At 41.8% G+C, this 17062-nt stretch overlaps 2 protein-coding genes across 4 annotated transcripts in view; both read right to left on the minus strand.

The window, feature by feature from the left end:
• Window positions 1-4704: 4704 nt before the first annotated feature.
• CH25H (cholesterol 25-hydroxylase) lies at window positions 4705-6907 on the minus strand. 2 transcript variants are annotated; one of them, XM_061162132.1, is made up of 2 exons: window positions 6671-6907; window positions 4705-6191 (listed from the first exon to the last, which is right to left on the minus strand). In XM_061162132.1, exon 2 carries the CDS (start codon window positions 6073-6075, stop codon window positions 5263-5265), a length of 813 nt encoding a protein of 270 aa, XP_061018115.1. In that variant the 5' UTR covers window positions 6076-6191; window positions 6671-6907; the 3' UTR covers window positions 4705-5262. The 2 variants fall into 2 exon arrangements, with proteins under 2 accessions (XP_061018115.1, XP_061018114.1); XM_061162131.1 differs by having other exon boundaries at window positions 6598-6907.
• Window positions 6908-12778: 5871 nt separating this feature from the next.
• The window catches only part of LIPA (lipase A, lysosomal acid type), a 38088-nt gene continuing 33804 nt past the window's right edge, over window positions 12779-17062 (minus strand). For both annotated transcript variants that reach the window (XM_061162133.1, XM_061162134.1), the window contains exons 9-10: window positions 15142-15213; window positions 12779-14277 (exon numbers count right to left, since the gene is read on the minus strand). In XM_061162133.1, the coding sequence (XP_061018116.1) occupies window positions 14044-14277; window positions 15142-15213 (306 nt within the window). In that variant the 3' untranslated portion in view covers window positions 12779-14043. The remainder of the gene's footprint in view (window positions 14278-15141; window positions 15214-17062) is intronic.

Raw genomic sequence — 17062 nt, forward strand, 5'->3', positions numbered from 1 at the left:
TCATCTCTCACCTGAAATCATAACCCTTCTGTAACAACTTCTAACAAAGGAGCTACTATTTATAGTTTGCTCTAGGTGGAGCAGAGTGCTAAGTTCTCTAAGTATCTTCCTTATTCCTCACCATAATTCTTTGAATAGGTATTACTGCCTTCTTTTTCCAGATGAGGAAACTGAGCCTTAAATGAAGTAATCTGTTCAAACACACAAGTTCAAAAACAGTGGAGGAAGGATTGGAATCCAGGCAGAACCTGCAACAGTCCTAGCTAGGATCACCACTACCATTCTCTGCTGCCAGTTACCTTCTTCCACCAGATCTGATTATATCACCCCTTTGCTTAAGATCTGTGGGACCCTCACTCATATCCCACTCATGAACCATTGCCTAGCATATCATTTCCGAGTGCAGTTTTCAATTCACCCAGGACTCATCGTAAACCAACAAGTAATAGCAAGGCCTAACTTTCTTTTCAAAGCAATTTTCCATACAATTTCCCAAGTCCCTGTGACAAGAGCAAATGAGCAAGAAGTTCTAGGCAGCTTCAACGGCTTGTCAAGCGGCAAGACAATATGCCTTGATGTTCCTTCCTTGTTCACCCAGTGCTCAGAGCTCTGATGATCTGTTTCTGTTTCTGTTATCTCATCTCTCTCTGATTGACAGTGCTGTTTCTTCTTCCAGGTATGTCCTTTACCCCACCCAGTGAATGCACACAAATCCTTCACAATTTCTAGTGTTTAAATGACCGGTCTTTCTTTGGGCACCCATACCAATCTGTCAACACCCTCCCCGCATTATAGCACAAACTACATTAGATTAGATGCACCTGCTTGCCTGATGCTTTTTCCTAGTAGATTGTGACCTTCTCTAGAACATGGGTTGTGAGCATGGCCTTAGTTAGGAAGCGGAAATTGATGGAGGAGAGAATGAATGAAGAAAAACATGATTAATGACAAATCTGTGTTTCCACTGCTTCCAGGATTCATGCAACACTGAACCAATATTTATCAAGAATGAGACTAGTACTAAGGGCACAGATAACTGATAAACAGGACAGAAATGGTAGCATGTGTGTGTATTTAGAGAAGGAGTGTATATATATATATATATATATATATATATATATACACACACACATATACATGGAGTATATATATATATACATATACATGTGTGTATATATTATGGTGGATGTATATATATATAGTGTCTCTGTGTGTGTATATATATATAATACATACACATATATGTCACATTTGTACATATATATAAGTATATATATACATATTCATATTGTGGGTACATATATATGTGTATGGGCTTCCCTTGTGGCTCAGTGGTAAAGAATCCACCTGCTAATGCAGGAGATACAAGTTCAATCCCTGGGTCAGGAATATCTCCTAGAGAAGGAAATGGCAACCCATTCCAGTATTCTTGCCTGGAGACTCCCACAGACAGAGGAGCCTGGTGGGTTACAGTCCATGGGGGTTGCAAAAGAGTTGGAAACGAGTTAGTGACTAAACAACAACAATATATACATGAATGGGGTTATAAAGTATGTTTGTATGTATATAGTGTTCATACATATATCATGTATGTTCACGCACACATCTTTAGTGCGCAAATACATGTCTGTGTCTGTATAACAGTAAGTGGACATATAGTCTGTGTGTGGTAGGTATATGTATAGTGCATACACATATGATGTGCATATGTGCACACTCAGATGGCCTATGCACGTTTAGTGTCTGTGTGTTCACTAGAATGCAATGTGAGTGGAGATTTAGAGGGTACAGCAGAAGACGGTAGGAAGGATAGCCAGTACACACAACATGGATGTTTTTTAATAAAACGAGGAGAAGCTTGAGGCTGCCTCTCTACAAAGGAGAGTGAGGAGAGAGAAGGAAGAAGAAAGAGCTGGAGAATTAAGAAGGAAAACAGCTTAGAGAAAGTTCACTAAAACCAAGTAAGCACCATATTCTAAAGGTTGGTGAGCAGACATAAAAACCTTTAAAACAAAGCTGGGGAGGTGGAAAATCAAGGGGTGGGAAACCACTGGATTTTATCAATAGGAAGGTAGCAGTGAATAGGGAGTGAAAGCCTCAGGAAGAGGTGGGGGGATGACTCAGTGATGAGGAAGCAGAATCAGACAAACACAGACTTCTGTCTCTTTCCAACACTTTGGCTTTGAAAGGATGATGAGAGAAGCAGCTTTGACAAAAACAGGATCAAAAACTTGGCTTTTTTTTTGGTTCTCTGTAGATGGGAAAGGTCAAACATGTGTGTGGACAGAAAGTTATGATTCTGGTACTGTCCCAGGGCTCACATTGTGAAGCATCATTTGCAGCAAACACAAATACACTCAAGACCTCTAACCCTTATAGAAGGGTTATACATACATATAGAAGCCCAAAATCTCTCACAACAGGTCTGGGAGGTAGGTTCTATAATTATCTACATTTTACAGATGAAGAAGCCAAGCACAGACAGGTTAAGTAACTTGTCCAGAGTTGCTCAGCTAGTTAAGTCCCAAGTCAAGTCCCCTTGCCTCTCCCAGGCAATCTGATGTGCAATGAGAGATGCAGAAAATAGAGCCTTTGACATGCTTCATGCTTTCCCAAGTCCTGCTAAGACTGACCTGGCTTTCTCCCCTGCCAAGCAGAGGCTTTGAATTTGGGGTGGAAGCTATGTTTGATGGGGGAGGAATAGCAGAGGGAGCCCATTTATTGGTATTGCAGAGTTTGCAGCTCAATTGCCAGTTGTGAATATTATCGTAAGCATCATCCAAAGACAGTTACAGTACACACTATGAGACCTAAGTTCAAGAACTGCCTCCAACTCCAAGTATTTTATAATCTGGAGCAAGTCACTTAACTGGTGCAGGTACAAATTTTCCATTCATAACCTGGAAAAATAATAATAAATTATTCTACATCCCTTCGAGTGCAGTTGTGAGGAGCAAGTGAAAAGATGTGAGAAAGTTCAAGCAAATGTGCACTATTTCATTATTATTATTATTCTCTCAAAACTGAGAAATTGCTCATTTTCTCCACTTCCCCATTCCACTTCCAGAGGTATTAAAAACTGGTAAGACATCCAACTCTGGGGAAGTGTTTCCAAACCCAAGTAACTTCCATGTGTACAATTTGCCCTAAGTGGGAAATTCCCTTACACAGTGAGACAGGATGACCCATTTCAAAATTTCTCTGGAAGCGAGCTTTAATTAACTGTCATTATCTAAGATTTGCAGGCTGTTTTTGGATGCCTAAAGCTGCTCAAAACAACTAATACTATATATTCTACACCAGTCTGTTCATCCTCCTTTTCTTTCTCCATTCACCATGTGGATCATGATATTAATACACTAACTCCAGTGCAGCCTTTTTCCCTCACTATCTGCTTCTGTGAATTTCACTTCTATTCATCGACATTGTCTTTAAGTCCCAGCATGGTCCTGCTGCAGATGATCAAGGAGGTGACTATTGCCAGAAGCCAGTAAGGCATAGCCATTGGAAGGGAACGTTAGAAAATCAGCGCCAGGCAGCCAGGCAATCTGATTGTATTTTGCCAGATGTTTGGAGCACTGGTACAGAGTGTGGCTATCAAGTCTTCAGATGGATTTTTTTCATCTTTAAACAAGACAGTTTGGTGCATATATAATGAGCCTAGAGTTCCATGCAAAGCAGCTGTCCTTCAGATTTTTAAATTGTCTTGATTTTTTTTTTTAACTTTACCGTTTCTATCTAAACTATGTTCCAAAGATAAAGTTAAAACAATTAGGCAGCAGTAGAATGGGGTATATGATGGGTGACTGATGTGTGGTCAGTTGTAGGCACATTTACTGTAATCTATGAAAACATCTGGGCCACAATCAATCTCCTTTGCAGGTGAGAAACTAGGGATCCAGGGCCAAATTTCACTTTTTCTTTTTTTGAGAAAGGAGTATGCAGTTTGCATGCATGGCTTCATAAAGAAAAGTGAACATACAAAAATTTCAAATTGCAGAGACAACCTGTATGATGGTCATTTGTATTAGATAGCTTTATGAAAGGTTGTTGGCGGGGGGGGGGGGGGGGGGGGGGGGGTGTGCTCATTCATATAATCCCTTCCCTATCTGCATGCAAGCTCAGTTGTGTCTGACTCTTTGCGATCCCATGGACTGCAGCCCGCCAGTCTCCTCTGTCCATGAAATTTTCCAGGCAAGAACACTGGAGTGGCTTCCCATTTCCTACTCGAGGCGATCTTCTTCACCCAGGGATAGAAACTGCAAGTCCTGCCTTGGCAAGAGGACTTTTTTACCACTGCGCCACCTGGAGCCCCTTTAAAGCAGACACTTAACAGTTTTGCAAAGCAAAGGACTTCACTAATTCTATTCATCCCCCAAGACAGCCCTTCTCCCCCCAAAATGAAACTTTTAAAATTTACTCTCTGTAAAATTTTATAGAGTAAGTCTCATTAGTCCCCTGTTATGCAGAAATCAGCTGAAACACACCCAGAACAATGGTGTTTTCTCCTCTGTGAAATCTCTAGACCAAGACCAACACACAGACCCCTTCTCCTACTGCCTTCTTTCCTTCAGACATCACCACTGGACTCCTCTTTCCATAGCTGGGCTGATGCAGACTCATGAGCTTCTACCACCCCACTTCCCTTCTTCCATTCCAGTTTCTATCAGCCAAACTACTAGTGAAAATGACAGAAGCCAGTACTTGTTGAGTTTAGGGCTTGACTCTTTTTCAAGCACAAATAACATTTATTTCAATATAAATATACAAGTCTACAAAAATATTTTTTAAAAGTACAATAATCTGAGTCACTGTCCAGCAGGACCATGCTTCATTTTTACAGTCAGAGATCAGATGCTCCATAAAAATATATTCTTTTAGCCTAGTTCTAGGACACCTTCAAACATAGTAAAATACCTTGTTCTACAAACAAATCTTTTTAGAGATTATTTACATATGCCAGTGATTTTGGATCTTTTATACCCAGAAATCAAGGGTATTGAAGTGAGTTAGAATTCCACATCAAGAATACAACTGCTTATATACAAACATTACAATAAATTACCGTATTAGATTGTGAAAAATACATCAGATTTTCTCTGCAAATTTCTAGCAGATAATAAGTTACCCATCGGAAAAAGAAACAACAAAACAAAACCACCTCAAGTCCACCTCAAGTGTGTCTGTCCTGATTCAAGTGTGAAATGCCCCAGGTCTGAGGTGCACCCACCACGCACTCTGCCGGGAGGGGTACGGTGCACATTACTTGGCGTGAGCAGACCTCAGAGTTCCCAGTATTTTGTCCCAGTGTGTGAAGTAAGGTGCGAAGTTGCAATTAAACTGGGAGTGATGCAGGTCGTGGTGCGCCACGCCCCCAAACCACCCGAAAGGTACCAGTCTGTGCGTGGACCAGGGGAAGTCGTAGCCGGAGTGGTCCTCCACCGACAGCCAGATGTTGACCACGTGGAAGGTCAGGGTGGTGAGAGGGTGGCACCGCAGCAGCAAGATGTTCACCATGTCAAAGAAACCCAAGGAAAAGAGCTCCCCGACGCTCATGTACTGTGTGGCCAGCGCGAACGGCGACGAATTCTGATGGTGCATCTTGTGGAAGGTCCGGTACAGCCAGGGCACCCTGTGATGCAGCAGATGCCACACGAAGAACTCGGTGTCGAAGAGCAGCAGGCAGAGCACCACGTGGCACACCAGCTGGGACAGCTCGGGGGCCTCGACGGGCAGGAGGGCCGGGCTCACAGCCCAGTGCAGCAGCGTCATGGGGAACACGAACACCACGTGCTGGAAGAGCGTCTGCCCGAGGCAAGGCAGCAGCTGCCGCGCCGACGGCGAGAAGTCCGGGTGGATCTTGTAGCGCCGCAGCGCGGGCACCCAGGGGCACAGCACGTCCAGCACCACGAAGGGCAGGCAGAAGCCCACGTAGGTGGTGATGGAGAAGAAGACAGGAAAGAAGGGCGACTGCATGAGAGCCTCCCAGGTCCTCAGGCGGTCCCAGAGGGGCTGCAGGAGCAGCTGGCCAGAGCTGCAGAGGACGTGGAGCTCGGAGCGGTTGTGGCTGTTCATGATGAGGCTGTGGCGAGCAGCGCTGGGGCTCGGATCCTAAGGCTTTTCTTAGGGCTTTCGACCCGCCCCCCGTGATGTCAGCCGCCGTTTGTCCTCCCTTTCCCGTCTTCGCGGAGCTTGCAAAAATAAATAATCCAACAGAATTGCGCTTAGTTGCTATAAATACTCAAGTAGGGCTGCGTTCAATGGCATTCAGATATGCAATTACGCAATGCCCCGTAGTAATTACTACGCCTACAGGATTACGTTCTGATGTTTTAAGGGACGTACAATTTATACACGATACAATGCACAGAGCTTCAGTGCAGAGTTTCTACGAGTTTTGACAACTCAGTTTATGGGTTATCACCATCCCCAAACAAGAGAGAATATTTCCATCATCACCAGAAACAACTCCTTTGCAATCAAGACAGAATTACTTGTGTTTTTTTTAATAATACATTATTGCGTCTGAGTGTTTTAATAAAGACACAAATGTGACTGTATTTAAAAAAAAAAAAAAAACTCTAAAAAGCGACATACCTTTCCTATTTCGAGTCTTTTCTTTCTGCTGGCGCGCTCTATTGATCTAACTGGCAGCAATCCGCAAACTAACCTTTCTTAGACGGAACCGCGCGGGTCGCTGGCCGCGAGCGGTGGCGATCTGCGCAGGAAATCAGCCTGGAAGGGTAGCAGGTTGGGAACCTCCTCCAGTTCCCATATCTTTCCCCGGCCGGCTGGAGGAAAGCTCCAGACCCTACCGCACGCAGCCTCCCTCGGAGGAGCCCCCCAAACGCGGCCGGAGGGTCGTCCCTTCGCGGTGCGCCCGAGTCGCCCAAAGCAGCGACGGGAACCGGGAGGTACTGCGGCGAGAGAGGGGACAGAGACTTTTATCTTTCGCGTTACCAAAAACAAAAAAAAACAAAAACAAAAAAAAAGTCAAGGGCTGGACTTAACATCCAGAGCCTGCCCATCCAAATCTGGCTAAAAGCCGCTGCATCTCATTAGGGAGGAAAGGAGTGCAATCAGTAAACCACCCACTTGGAGGGAAAAAGGGAAAAATTTTGCGTTCCCTGAAGCCTACGGGGAGGCTGTTGATTGAACAGATGATGTCGCGCCCTCCTAGCCCTTCCCTCTGCTGGCTCCGCGACGCCAACTTGCCCCACGGCCTTGACGCCGCCATCCCCCAAACCATCCATCCCCGGTGCTGCGAGCCCAACGGCGAGGTCTCCCCCACCGCTGCGTTTCTCCGCCATCAGCTGTGGTCAACTGGCCGGGATTGAGCCTGAGAAAGTCGTCATTAGGAGAGCTCAGATGGGTCATGGCTGGGCCGGGAGCGGGGGTGGGGTGTGTGTGAGCCTGCGACTTACAAGAAAAGCACAACCTCCGCGGTTGATCCGGGGGCCTGACGAAAGAGACATCTAGAGAGTAGAAGTTTGGGATGGAAACGGAAGCCAAGGGTCACTCCTAATCCTAGCTTTGCCCATTCTTGTGTCTATGACGTTGGGACCAGCGCCTCACTCCAGGAAGTTCTGCTTTATCTTAACCCCCCTTTCCAAAGGGAAATAATAATCATACCCATCTCATGAGGCTACTGCAAGCATTAAATGAGAAAATAGTAATAATAATATTGTTAAAGTTACTGTGTAATGTCTGCTAGACACTGAATGAGAAAATAGTAATACTGTTGTTAAAGTTACCGTGTACTGTATGCTAGACATTAGCTAAATGTTTTACTTGAAGTGATTAAATGCAGTCCTTGGAAGAGCTGGGTTTGCCAGCTGCCAAGATTATTTTTGCCATAATCTTAACAGAAGGGAAAATATAGCGCCTAGAGCCCAGGTACAGAATGAAACATCTATTATTTTAAATGCATACTCCACATTTTACCTAAGGAGTAATTGAGGAAGCTTGCAATTAAAATCAAAGTCATATAACAAAAAATAAAAGATATAATGCCATATGTTATACTACAAGGAAATAATAAGTACAACAAAAATACAGACCAATATATAGACCTGAAATGAATGATATATAATAGTTCAATTCATAATATATAATAATATATCCATATGTAAGTCTCAGACTTACAAATGAATTCTGCTCAGAAGCAAAATATCACTCACATTTGCCATCTACAAAAATTAAGTCAACCTTCAACTTTCAGTTCCGCACATGCTGTTCTTTTCTTGTGGTTTCAGCTTTTTGCTGGAATGCTTTGGATTCTCTCACAGATTTTTATAAGTGGGTGGCTTAATTTGGACTTCACTAATAGATTGCTATCAGGACTGCCTCCTTTGAGCTCCCAGCCTCAACCAACCCGTCCTTTTCCTTACTTGGTTCTTCTGTCCCTCTCTCCCTAAACCTGTTAGAATATGCTCTGTCAAACTGAGCAGCAAGACCTGGAAACCACAGCCTCAGTCTGCTTGGCCTAGGCTCTCCCCTCTAACTTGCAGCACTTTGAAGAATAGCTACCAGCTTCTCTGCCTTTCCAGCCCACAAAGCTGCCCAAGTCCTCCTATATACAAATGCAGTTGTCTCAGGGAAAGCAGTCAGTTAAATTCTCATCAGTTGTCCACTCTGTCATGGAGAATGCTGAAAAGGTAGGCACAACATTTTGACTAGTATCATTCAATTGACTCAAATATAATTGAGCCCTATTTACTCTTAGGTAGTGCCATTTCCTAAACGGGTATGTACCTTTCCTAAACGTGTACCTTTAAACACTTCTAATTTACACAAAATGTATTTAATTACTTGCTAGATGAATAGGTCTTTTTGGGGCACAGAGTCCATCTCCTAGGATTTTTTTTCCACGATGTCAAGCATTATACCTTGCACGTAATAAGGTTCAAAAATATTTGTGGGCTCAATGCTCATTTTAGGATATATTGACTTTAAATTAAGTGTTAAAAACGAATCATTTTTTCTGGGGCACCGGGTGATGTCATTTAGGTCTACTTACTTACTGGGATGGTTTTTCCATAGAAAGAAGTATTTCCTGATTTCTGATGGTATTAAGATTTTGGCCACATTATTTCTTCTGCTTCTCTAGTTTTGATTTCCTGTGTATTTTTATCTTGGCGTGGTCTTTCTGACAGAATTGGAGGATAGGAATTCTTTCTTCCCTAGCTATCCTAGAGATCAAATCACTTTGCTGAGAATACACCCACTAGGTGTGTACATATTTAACACAATCTCAAAGCTGTTTGGTACCAACTCACCGCAAGATCGTGGTGAAAAATCCTCCATGTGGATTTCACCTCCATGTGGTGAAAAAAGCACCATCTCCCAGAAAATATAGAACATGTAATTGGAAAAACCTTTTATCAATGACACCATTTCTTTTTATGAGTGACCTTTATGTTTTTTTTCTTTCCAAAATTAGGTAAGACTGTCTTGGCAACTATGTAACTGAAATGATTACTCTTAGATATCAGAGATGAGACATGTTGTAACATCTTACAGCTGTAATCCATAAAATTTATAGAAGGTGAAGATAAAGATCAAAATCTAACCCCTCATTGTAAAAATGAAGACTCAGTCTCAGAAAAGTCAAGACTAGCTAGGGTTCAATAGAAGGTTACAGCTAAACTGAGAGCAGAACCCTGGCAGTGTCGATTTCAAGGTTGACACCTCTACAGGAGGAGTTTAGTTTTGGAATGGGACATCGAAGATGCATTTATAGGGCAGTTTACAAAAGACTCTGAAAACCAAACAGCTTAATTACCAGCACCCAAACAGTAGGGGATGCTGATGATGGACATGGAGGAGGGGGCAGTGTTAACTCCCCTAAGAGATTCCTTGCCGCCCTATTTGACATAGATGCTAATGCATATTCAGTTTTAAACACTTTATATTTCAATCCATCTGTGTCATGTGTAAATGAGTGCTTCTATTGAGATTATTGGAACTCTTATCGACCTGTTTGAAATATAAAAGCATACAAAATCATCTCTTTAAGAGGCATACCATTGCCTATAAAGCAGAGAGAATGCTCCCCTCACCTATCAAATGGGTTGTTGTAAAGATCAAAGCCTTATGAGGCTTCAAAACCCAGGAAGGCAAAGGGTAAAAATACAAGGTATTTGTTTTAATACTATTAAAACAAGTTCACAGAGAAAGACTTTTACTTGCTTAGTTTGAAACAGACCTTGAAACTTGCACAGTACAATAAATACTCAATAAATACTCTTGAATGAATCACTAACAAACTTCTTAAAAATCAGTACTATTATAACCTGATGTCTTTCAGGAGTCACATTTTGAAAATCTCTCCATATATTAAAAATGAGTTACAATTATAGGGTAATTTAAATGTTTACATTTAACAAGTTAACACCTTTCATACCCACAAACACAAAATAATCATTGCTTGAATACCAACAGTCTTATTAAGTGTGAAGCCTCCATTAAAACCTTCCGCACTTCTTCTCTCCTGTCTGAGTCTCTGACTACTCTTAACTATTTGTCAAGTTTTTATTTTCATGTCCCATTTGGGACAGTTATTCTTTGAGAAAATTTTTCATATGTTATGCATTAGGCAAGAATTAGTTGTGATCTTGGACAGAAATGACCACAAACATGGTTGATCGTTAATAACCAGTCCTCAGGTTAACAACTGGCTCCTAAATCCACAGTTCTCTGCCTAGTCCAGAAAAGGTGAGGAAGCAAAGGCAAGAGTGCCCCCTTATGGCGAATGAACCAAAAAAAAAAAAACAAAAAACAAAACAAGACTTCATTCTCAACTGTGACTTCATGCACATGCACATGGGCTTTGCCCAAGCACACACAAGATCTTGGAGATCCAAGCTGACAGAATATTAACTAGTCTTTTCCTTGCCCTAGAGGTTTCTGGAGATCTTTGTGTTCTTCTCAGAAGAATATGTATCAAACACAACGGGACACAACAGAGTCAGAACTCCTCCCAATCTATTACAGGACTTCTCAAGGCAAGGTCCAACCTTGTTCTGTACTCTCAGCCAACGGTGAAACAAAGCTACATGAATACAGTAGGGCTGTAACGATATAAGAGCCTATACGACTGCATCAGGAGGAAGAGGCCGACAACAAAGGCAAATGCACTGTGGCCCCCAGTCTTTCTGGCACTGGGACTGGTTTTATGGAAGACCATTTTTCCATAGACTGGGGGTGAGGGGATGGTTTCAGGATGATTCAAACGCCTTTCATTTATTGTGCATTTTATTTCTAGCATCATTACATTGTGATATATAATAAAATAATTATACAACTCACCATAACACAGAATCAGTGGGAGCCCGGAGCTTGTTTTCCTGCAACTACAGTCCAATCTGGCGGTGATGGGAGACAGTGGCAGCCGCCCCCTCCAGCATTAGCATCACCACCTCGGCTCCACCTCAGATCAGCAGCGGGCATTAAATTCTCATGAGTGACGAAACCTAGATCACTCGCATGCACAATTCCCAGAACGGTTGGATCTCCTAGATTTGATAGGAGGCGGAGCTCAGCCGGTAATGCAAGTGGTGGAAAACAGCTCTAATTACAGATGAGGCTTTGGCTAACTCACCTACTGCTCACCTCTGCTGTGTGGCCAGGTTCCTAACAGGCCATAGATGGTACCAGTCTGTGGCCTAGGGGGTTAGCAACCCTGCTGTAACTCAGCTGTAGTAAGAATGACCATGCAACATCTCTACCTCTGGCTTGGCCCATGTACTGATGAAAAATCCCCAAAGAAAACTTTGGCAAGGAAAGAGCAAAACGATGAAAGGTGGACTCTACAGAACTTAGGCCCTGTTCATTCACTCCCATGTTCTGGGCAGTGGCAGATTTACTCCCCACAAGTTCACCGGGAGACCTCCATTATAGCAACCAAAGAAGGGAAACCAAATCATCTAAAACCCGGAAACCATTCTCTGGCCAGCTCTCTCTCTCACTACTGGTGGGAAACAACAAAAATAGTCATGCTATTTCTGGCCCTATACTTAAGGATCTTGTACCGGGTTGGCAAACCAGTTTGCCTTGATAAAAGGAAAAAGAAGTTTTCTTTCTTTAGGGGAACATAAGGCCAGCAGGAAGAGTGTCATCCCCCGGGGGTCATATATCCTTCACATCTAACACAATTTTACTCTTTTCTGTACAATTTTACTTTATTTGCCATGAAAAATCAGATTTCACTTCAGACCCTCCCAGGTGTTACTTGTGCATCTAATTTCATTCAGCTCAATGACAAAGTCTGCCATTTTTCACACATTCTGTCAGTCCACATATATTTATTGACTCACTAATAGTCCAGGCTGTGTGTTAGATTCTAGGTATACAGAGGTAAGATCTTAAAGCTCACATAGTGGGAGAGATCACATTAGACCCCCAAATCTGTTTTGGGAGCCCTGTGACGTTGCCTCTGCTAGCTTCAGTTGCTTCATTTGTTTAAGGAGAAAGGTTGATGAACAGAGCTTAAATCTAGGGTCCCGTCTGCAGCCACTACCTGCAGATGGGGTTAATCAGGGTTTAGTCCCCACTCACAGCCTTGCTCAGCAGACCCTGAAGATTTCCAAACCATCCCCCTTAGGTTTAAGACGATGCTCCTCCCTATGGGAGAGGACCAAAGGTTCACAGGCAGTATCAATGAGGTTTACGAGGAGGAGGGAGGAGCGAGGGGAAAGACAAGAAAGAAAACATAAGTCCTGCTGAAAGAAGGAAGTCCAGAATGACCATTAAATAAAGGCGAACTCACACCTGCACACAATGTTTCAGGCCTGGGAGGCTGAGTTTTATTAACAAGTTGAAATAAGATCATTTGAATGTTATAAAGCAGTCTCACGTTGTCTGCCCAGATTAACCAATACCAAGTATTGTTTATTATCGCAAAGCAACTCTATCAGAAAACCAGAGCAATGGTCACTGTTCATCTGACAGCACTGTAAGGAAACAGGGCTGCAAGAAAAGCAGGTGAACGTGGGTGTCCTGACATAGGGATGCAAATCAGGAGTATTAAAAATCTGAACACATACAAAAGAAAAAAAAAATCTCTGAGTTTTAATCTGAAAACAACCATGTTCACATTCACATTTCTTTTGTGTGAAAATAAAGTAGGCACTCCTCCTGAGTGGCCTCAGGGCTTCTGCTCTACACATGCCATGGCCAGGCTTCAGCAGCTAGTGACGTGAACAATGTAATTTCTGGAAAAACAGTGCTATCGTGTCTTCACAGGACTTTTCTTCTGAAACAAGTGGATTTATTGCCTGCCACACAATGAAGAGTTCATGCATATCAGTGGTTGAATCTATCAGTCAAGTTACTTAAAGTATAGTGGTTGTTGTTGTTGTTGTTGATGATGATGAATGTATTTTTTTTTATGAATGTAATTTATTTTTGAAGACTCCAGAAAATTATTTCCCTCAGTCTGAGCAATTTAAACATTTGCTAAATAGCAGCTCTCGCAATTAGGCTTGATAAAATTCATCATAGGATCATTATAACCTGCACTGCTGAGGTATCACTGAAGTTGATTTCATACCTACTACATGAGAACATGAGGAGGTGTCACTTAGATCTCTAAATATAAGGCCATTCGATCGAGAGCCCTTTAAGGCAAGCAGGTAAGAACTGGGTACTTATACACTGAGCTTCTTTTAAGTCTGTGTCAGATTATTTACTGATGAACAAGGCATCTTGAAAATTCCAACATGGGTCAATGTGTCCTGTGTTGAGAGTAAAAAGGCAATACAGTATATTCTAAATTGTAAGGATAAATGGAATGGTCATGATCGTTTATGAATCAGTGTCATTTTTAAGACTGGTTGAGGCACCAGCTTTGTATTTGGCCATGATTAAATGAAAAAAGCAAAAGCATTTCTGATCCTAACTGGAGAGAATCAGGCATCTTCAACAGCATAATTTCCTTGGTTATAAAAATATAAAAGGCCTGGGAAAGGAAAACGAGTATTTTAGAGAAATTAAGCGAACACACTTAACATGACTTGACAGTAAATGTCTCCAGTCTGGTGTTCAATGGTACTTCTTCATTAGATTTATAATTTCATTATAGAGTCTCCAGGGAGCATCCAAGCCCCAGATAAAGTCAAGATGATCCCACTCAGGAATGCGCTTGTGGTACACCAGGTTGGAGATCTGCATCTCTAAGAGGGTGATGTCCTTGTCGTCCGCGAGCCAGTCCCGACCTCCGCTCCAGACAGCAGTCTGCACCAACATGTCTTTCACATTGTAAAGGGGAGGGAAACTCTGTAAGGAAAACCCACAGAAAGCTCTGTCTCTGTTGTTTTAATTGACAAAAACACAATCCCCTGAAAACACTGATTAGAAAATCTGATCCAAGAATAAAAGACTAAATTTTTAAAACTGCTCTCAGGTTACTTTTTAACTGGCTACTGCCAGATCAAAAAAGAAGCCTAACCCAGAAGAAAAGAATACTATAATGACTGCTGGCTATCAAATTGTTACCCTGTGCTGGTAACATCCCTGGGAGGAAGGCATCATTCTCCCAGGTGGTTTATGCCAAACCGCAAAACCAAACCAAGTGGTTTGGAAGGGGTTTTGGAGTCATACCCCAAACCTCTCCTCCCTCTGGGGTGTGACACAGTCATAGAAATTCTCTAAGTCTCAGTTTCTTTCACTTTAATAATAATAATGACATCTATGTCACACAGATATTCTGAGAATTAAGTAAGAAAAACATGGGCATAGGGCCTCACACTGTAGACTCCTTAGCACTCAAAAAAACAGGTCAATTTATTTGTATATGGAAGAAAAGGTTTAGGCAATGTAATTTGGCCAAATACCCCCACCACCACCAGCCACCAGCTAACAGTCCTAGATTTGTCTGACTCTAATATCTGTGCCTGATCACTATCCATGACATATGAGAAAGACGGTTGCACATATAAAGCCAGAGAAAGGACAATGTCCAAATGAACCAGGAAGCTTAGGCTGTTCTAGAATTGACTAGGGGAAAACAAAGGCTACCTAGTCAACCCTCTTGGACATTTCCCCAGCACCTGAGCCCAGCCAAAATTCTCATAACTCAGGCTGGCTTCTTTGATGAGTTTACAGGGCCCATTTAAATTCTAAAGACTTTGAAGACTTTACCTGGTTGTAATGAAAATAATTCTTGGCACTGCTTCCAAAGTCAAAGGCTTGAAACTTTTGCAATTTAACAACCTAGACAGAAAATAATTGGGGGTGGGGGAGAGTTATCTAACACAGAAATTTGATTTAACATCACAGGTTGCAAGAGTTAGCCACCTCCCCAGATACCAAATTTATTAGTTCAGTTCAGTCGCTCAGTCAAGTCCAACTCTGCAACCCCATGGACTGCAGCATGCTAGGCTTCCCTGTCCATCACCAACTCCCAAGTTTATACTGAAACCCAGGTTCATTTCCAAACTGATTTAAAATAAAATGGCATTATTTTTCTCTCCATTCCTAAATGACTCAATTTCGTACTGTATGATTGGAAAGTAGCTATTACATGACACAATAAAGCAGCTACACTTACGTGCTGTGAACGATACTGGATCAACAGTGCATCCACTGGATGAACTTTATGATGATGTTCTTATTGAAATTTGAATCTTAAACTTTTCTAAAGAGTTAACTATCTTACTTGGGAAAGGAATACATATTACAAATAATATATAGATTAATATACATTTATACATGATTAATGTATATTTATATGGGTAATCAGAGAAGGCAATGGACCCCACTCCAGTACTCTTGCCTGCAAAGTCCCATGGACGGGAGAGCCTGGTAGGCTGCAGTCCATGGGGTCGCTGGGAGTCGGACACAACTGAGTAACTTTACTTTCACTTTTCACTTCCCTGCATTGGAGAAGGAAATGGCAACCCACTCCAGTGTTCTTGCCTGGAGAATCCCAGGGACGGCGGAGCCTGGTGGGCTGCCGTCTGTGGGGTCGCGACACGACTGAAGCGACTTAGCAGTATATGGATAAATATATTTATATTAGTATGTAAATATATTAATTTTATTAGCAAACATATATAGCCTAATATTAACACTATATACTTATATTAATATATGTTAATATATTTATATATAATCACATACAATCTCCATCATATTTCCTATATCCATTCTATTTGATTAGTCATATTACTTAACATTTTAATAATTTTATTTAATATTTTTCTTGAGTACCAGTACCAGTATAACCACCAAACTATACTGCACACCAGAACATTCTAACCACTTGAGACTGGAGCCATGAAATGACGTTGTATATGAAATTTAAACGTATGCTTATTTTGAATAGCATGATATGAAAATATTAATAAAAAGTCACTTAATCATAAATTTTGAAATAATGCAAATTCATACTTCCTCTATATCCCCCAATTAAAAATATGTGGAGAAACAAATTCAAAATGGGCGAACTAAATGAATTAGAAACTGTTCATGTTTTGGCCAGAGGGTGGTGCCTAGCAAATGGAAAAAAATCTAAAGATTTTTGCCGAACTGCTTTTGATTTATGAGAATACTAGAGTGGGTAGCCATTCCCTTCTGCAAGGGATCTTCCTGACCCAGGAACTGAACCTGGGTCTCCTGCATTACAGGCAGGTTCTTTACCATCTGAGCCACCAAGGAAACCCCAGGAGAAGTTTTTAGCTCTTCTCAACTGCATAAAATTCTACTGTTTCATGCAACAGAAAACAACGTGAGATGAGGCACTAGAGGGGAAATATTTAGCATCTGCTTTTGTCCTGATAAATGACAGATACTAATATCTGAAGCACATTTAACAAGGAGAATAAGATATGAATTTACAGCACCTGTTAGTGCATCTGCTCCCCAACTCTAATTGTCAGTGAAAATATATGAAGGCAAGTTGTTCTGCCCCTGGAGACAGACATCAGTTTGTCCCTTTCTCACATGTGTCTTGAAAGGGCATTTCAGAAGATGGGAAATGTGAAGAAGATTATTTATAATAACAAAAATCTGTTAATAAGCTAACATTCAATGACAGATACTTAGTTAAATATATTATATT

This window comes from Dama dama, chromosome 15, assembly GCF_033118175.1.
Source record: "Dama dama isolate Ldn47 chromosome 15, ASM3311817v1, whole genome shotgun sequence".
NCBI classification, from domain to species: Eukaryota; Metazoa; Chordata; class Mammalia; order Artiodactyla; family Cervidae; genus Dama; species Dama dama.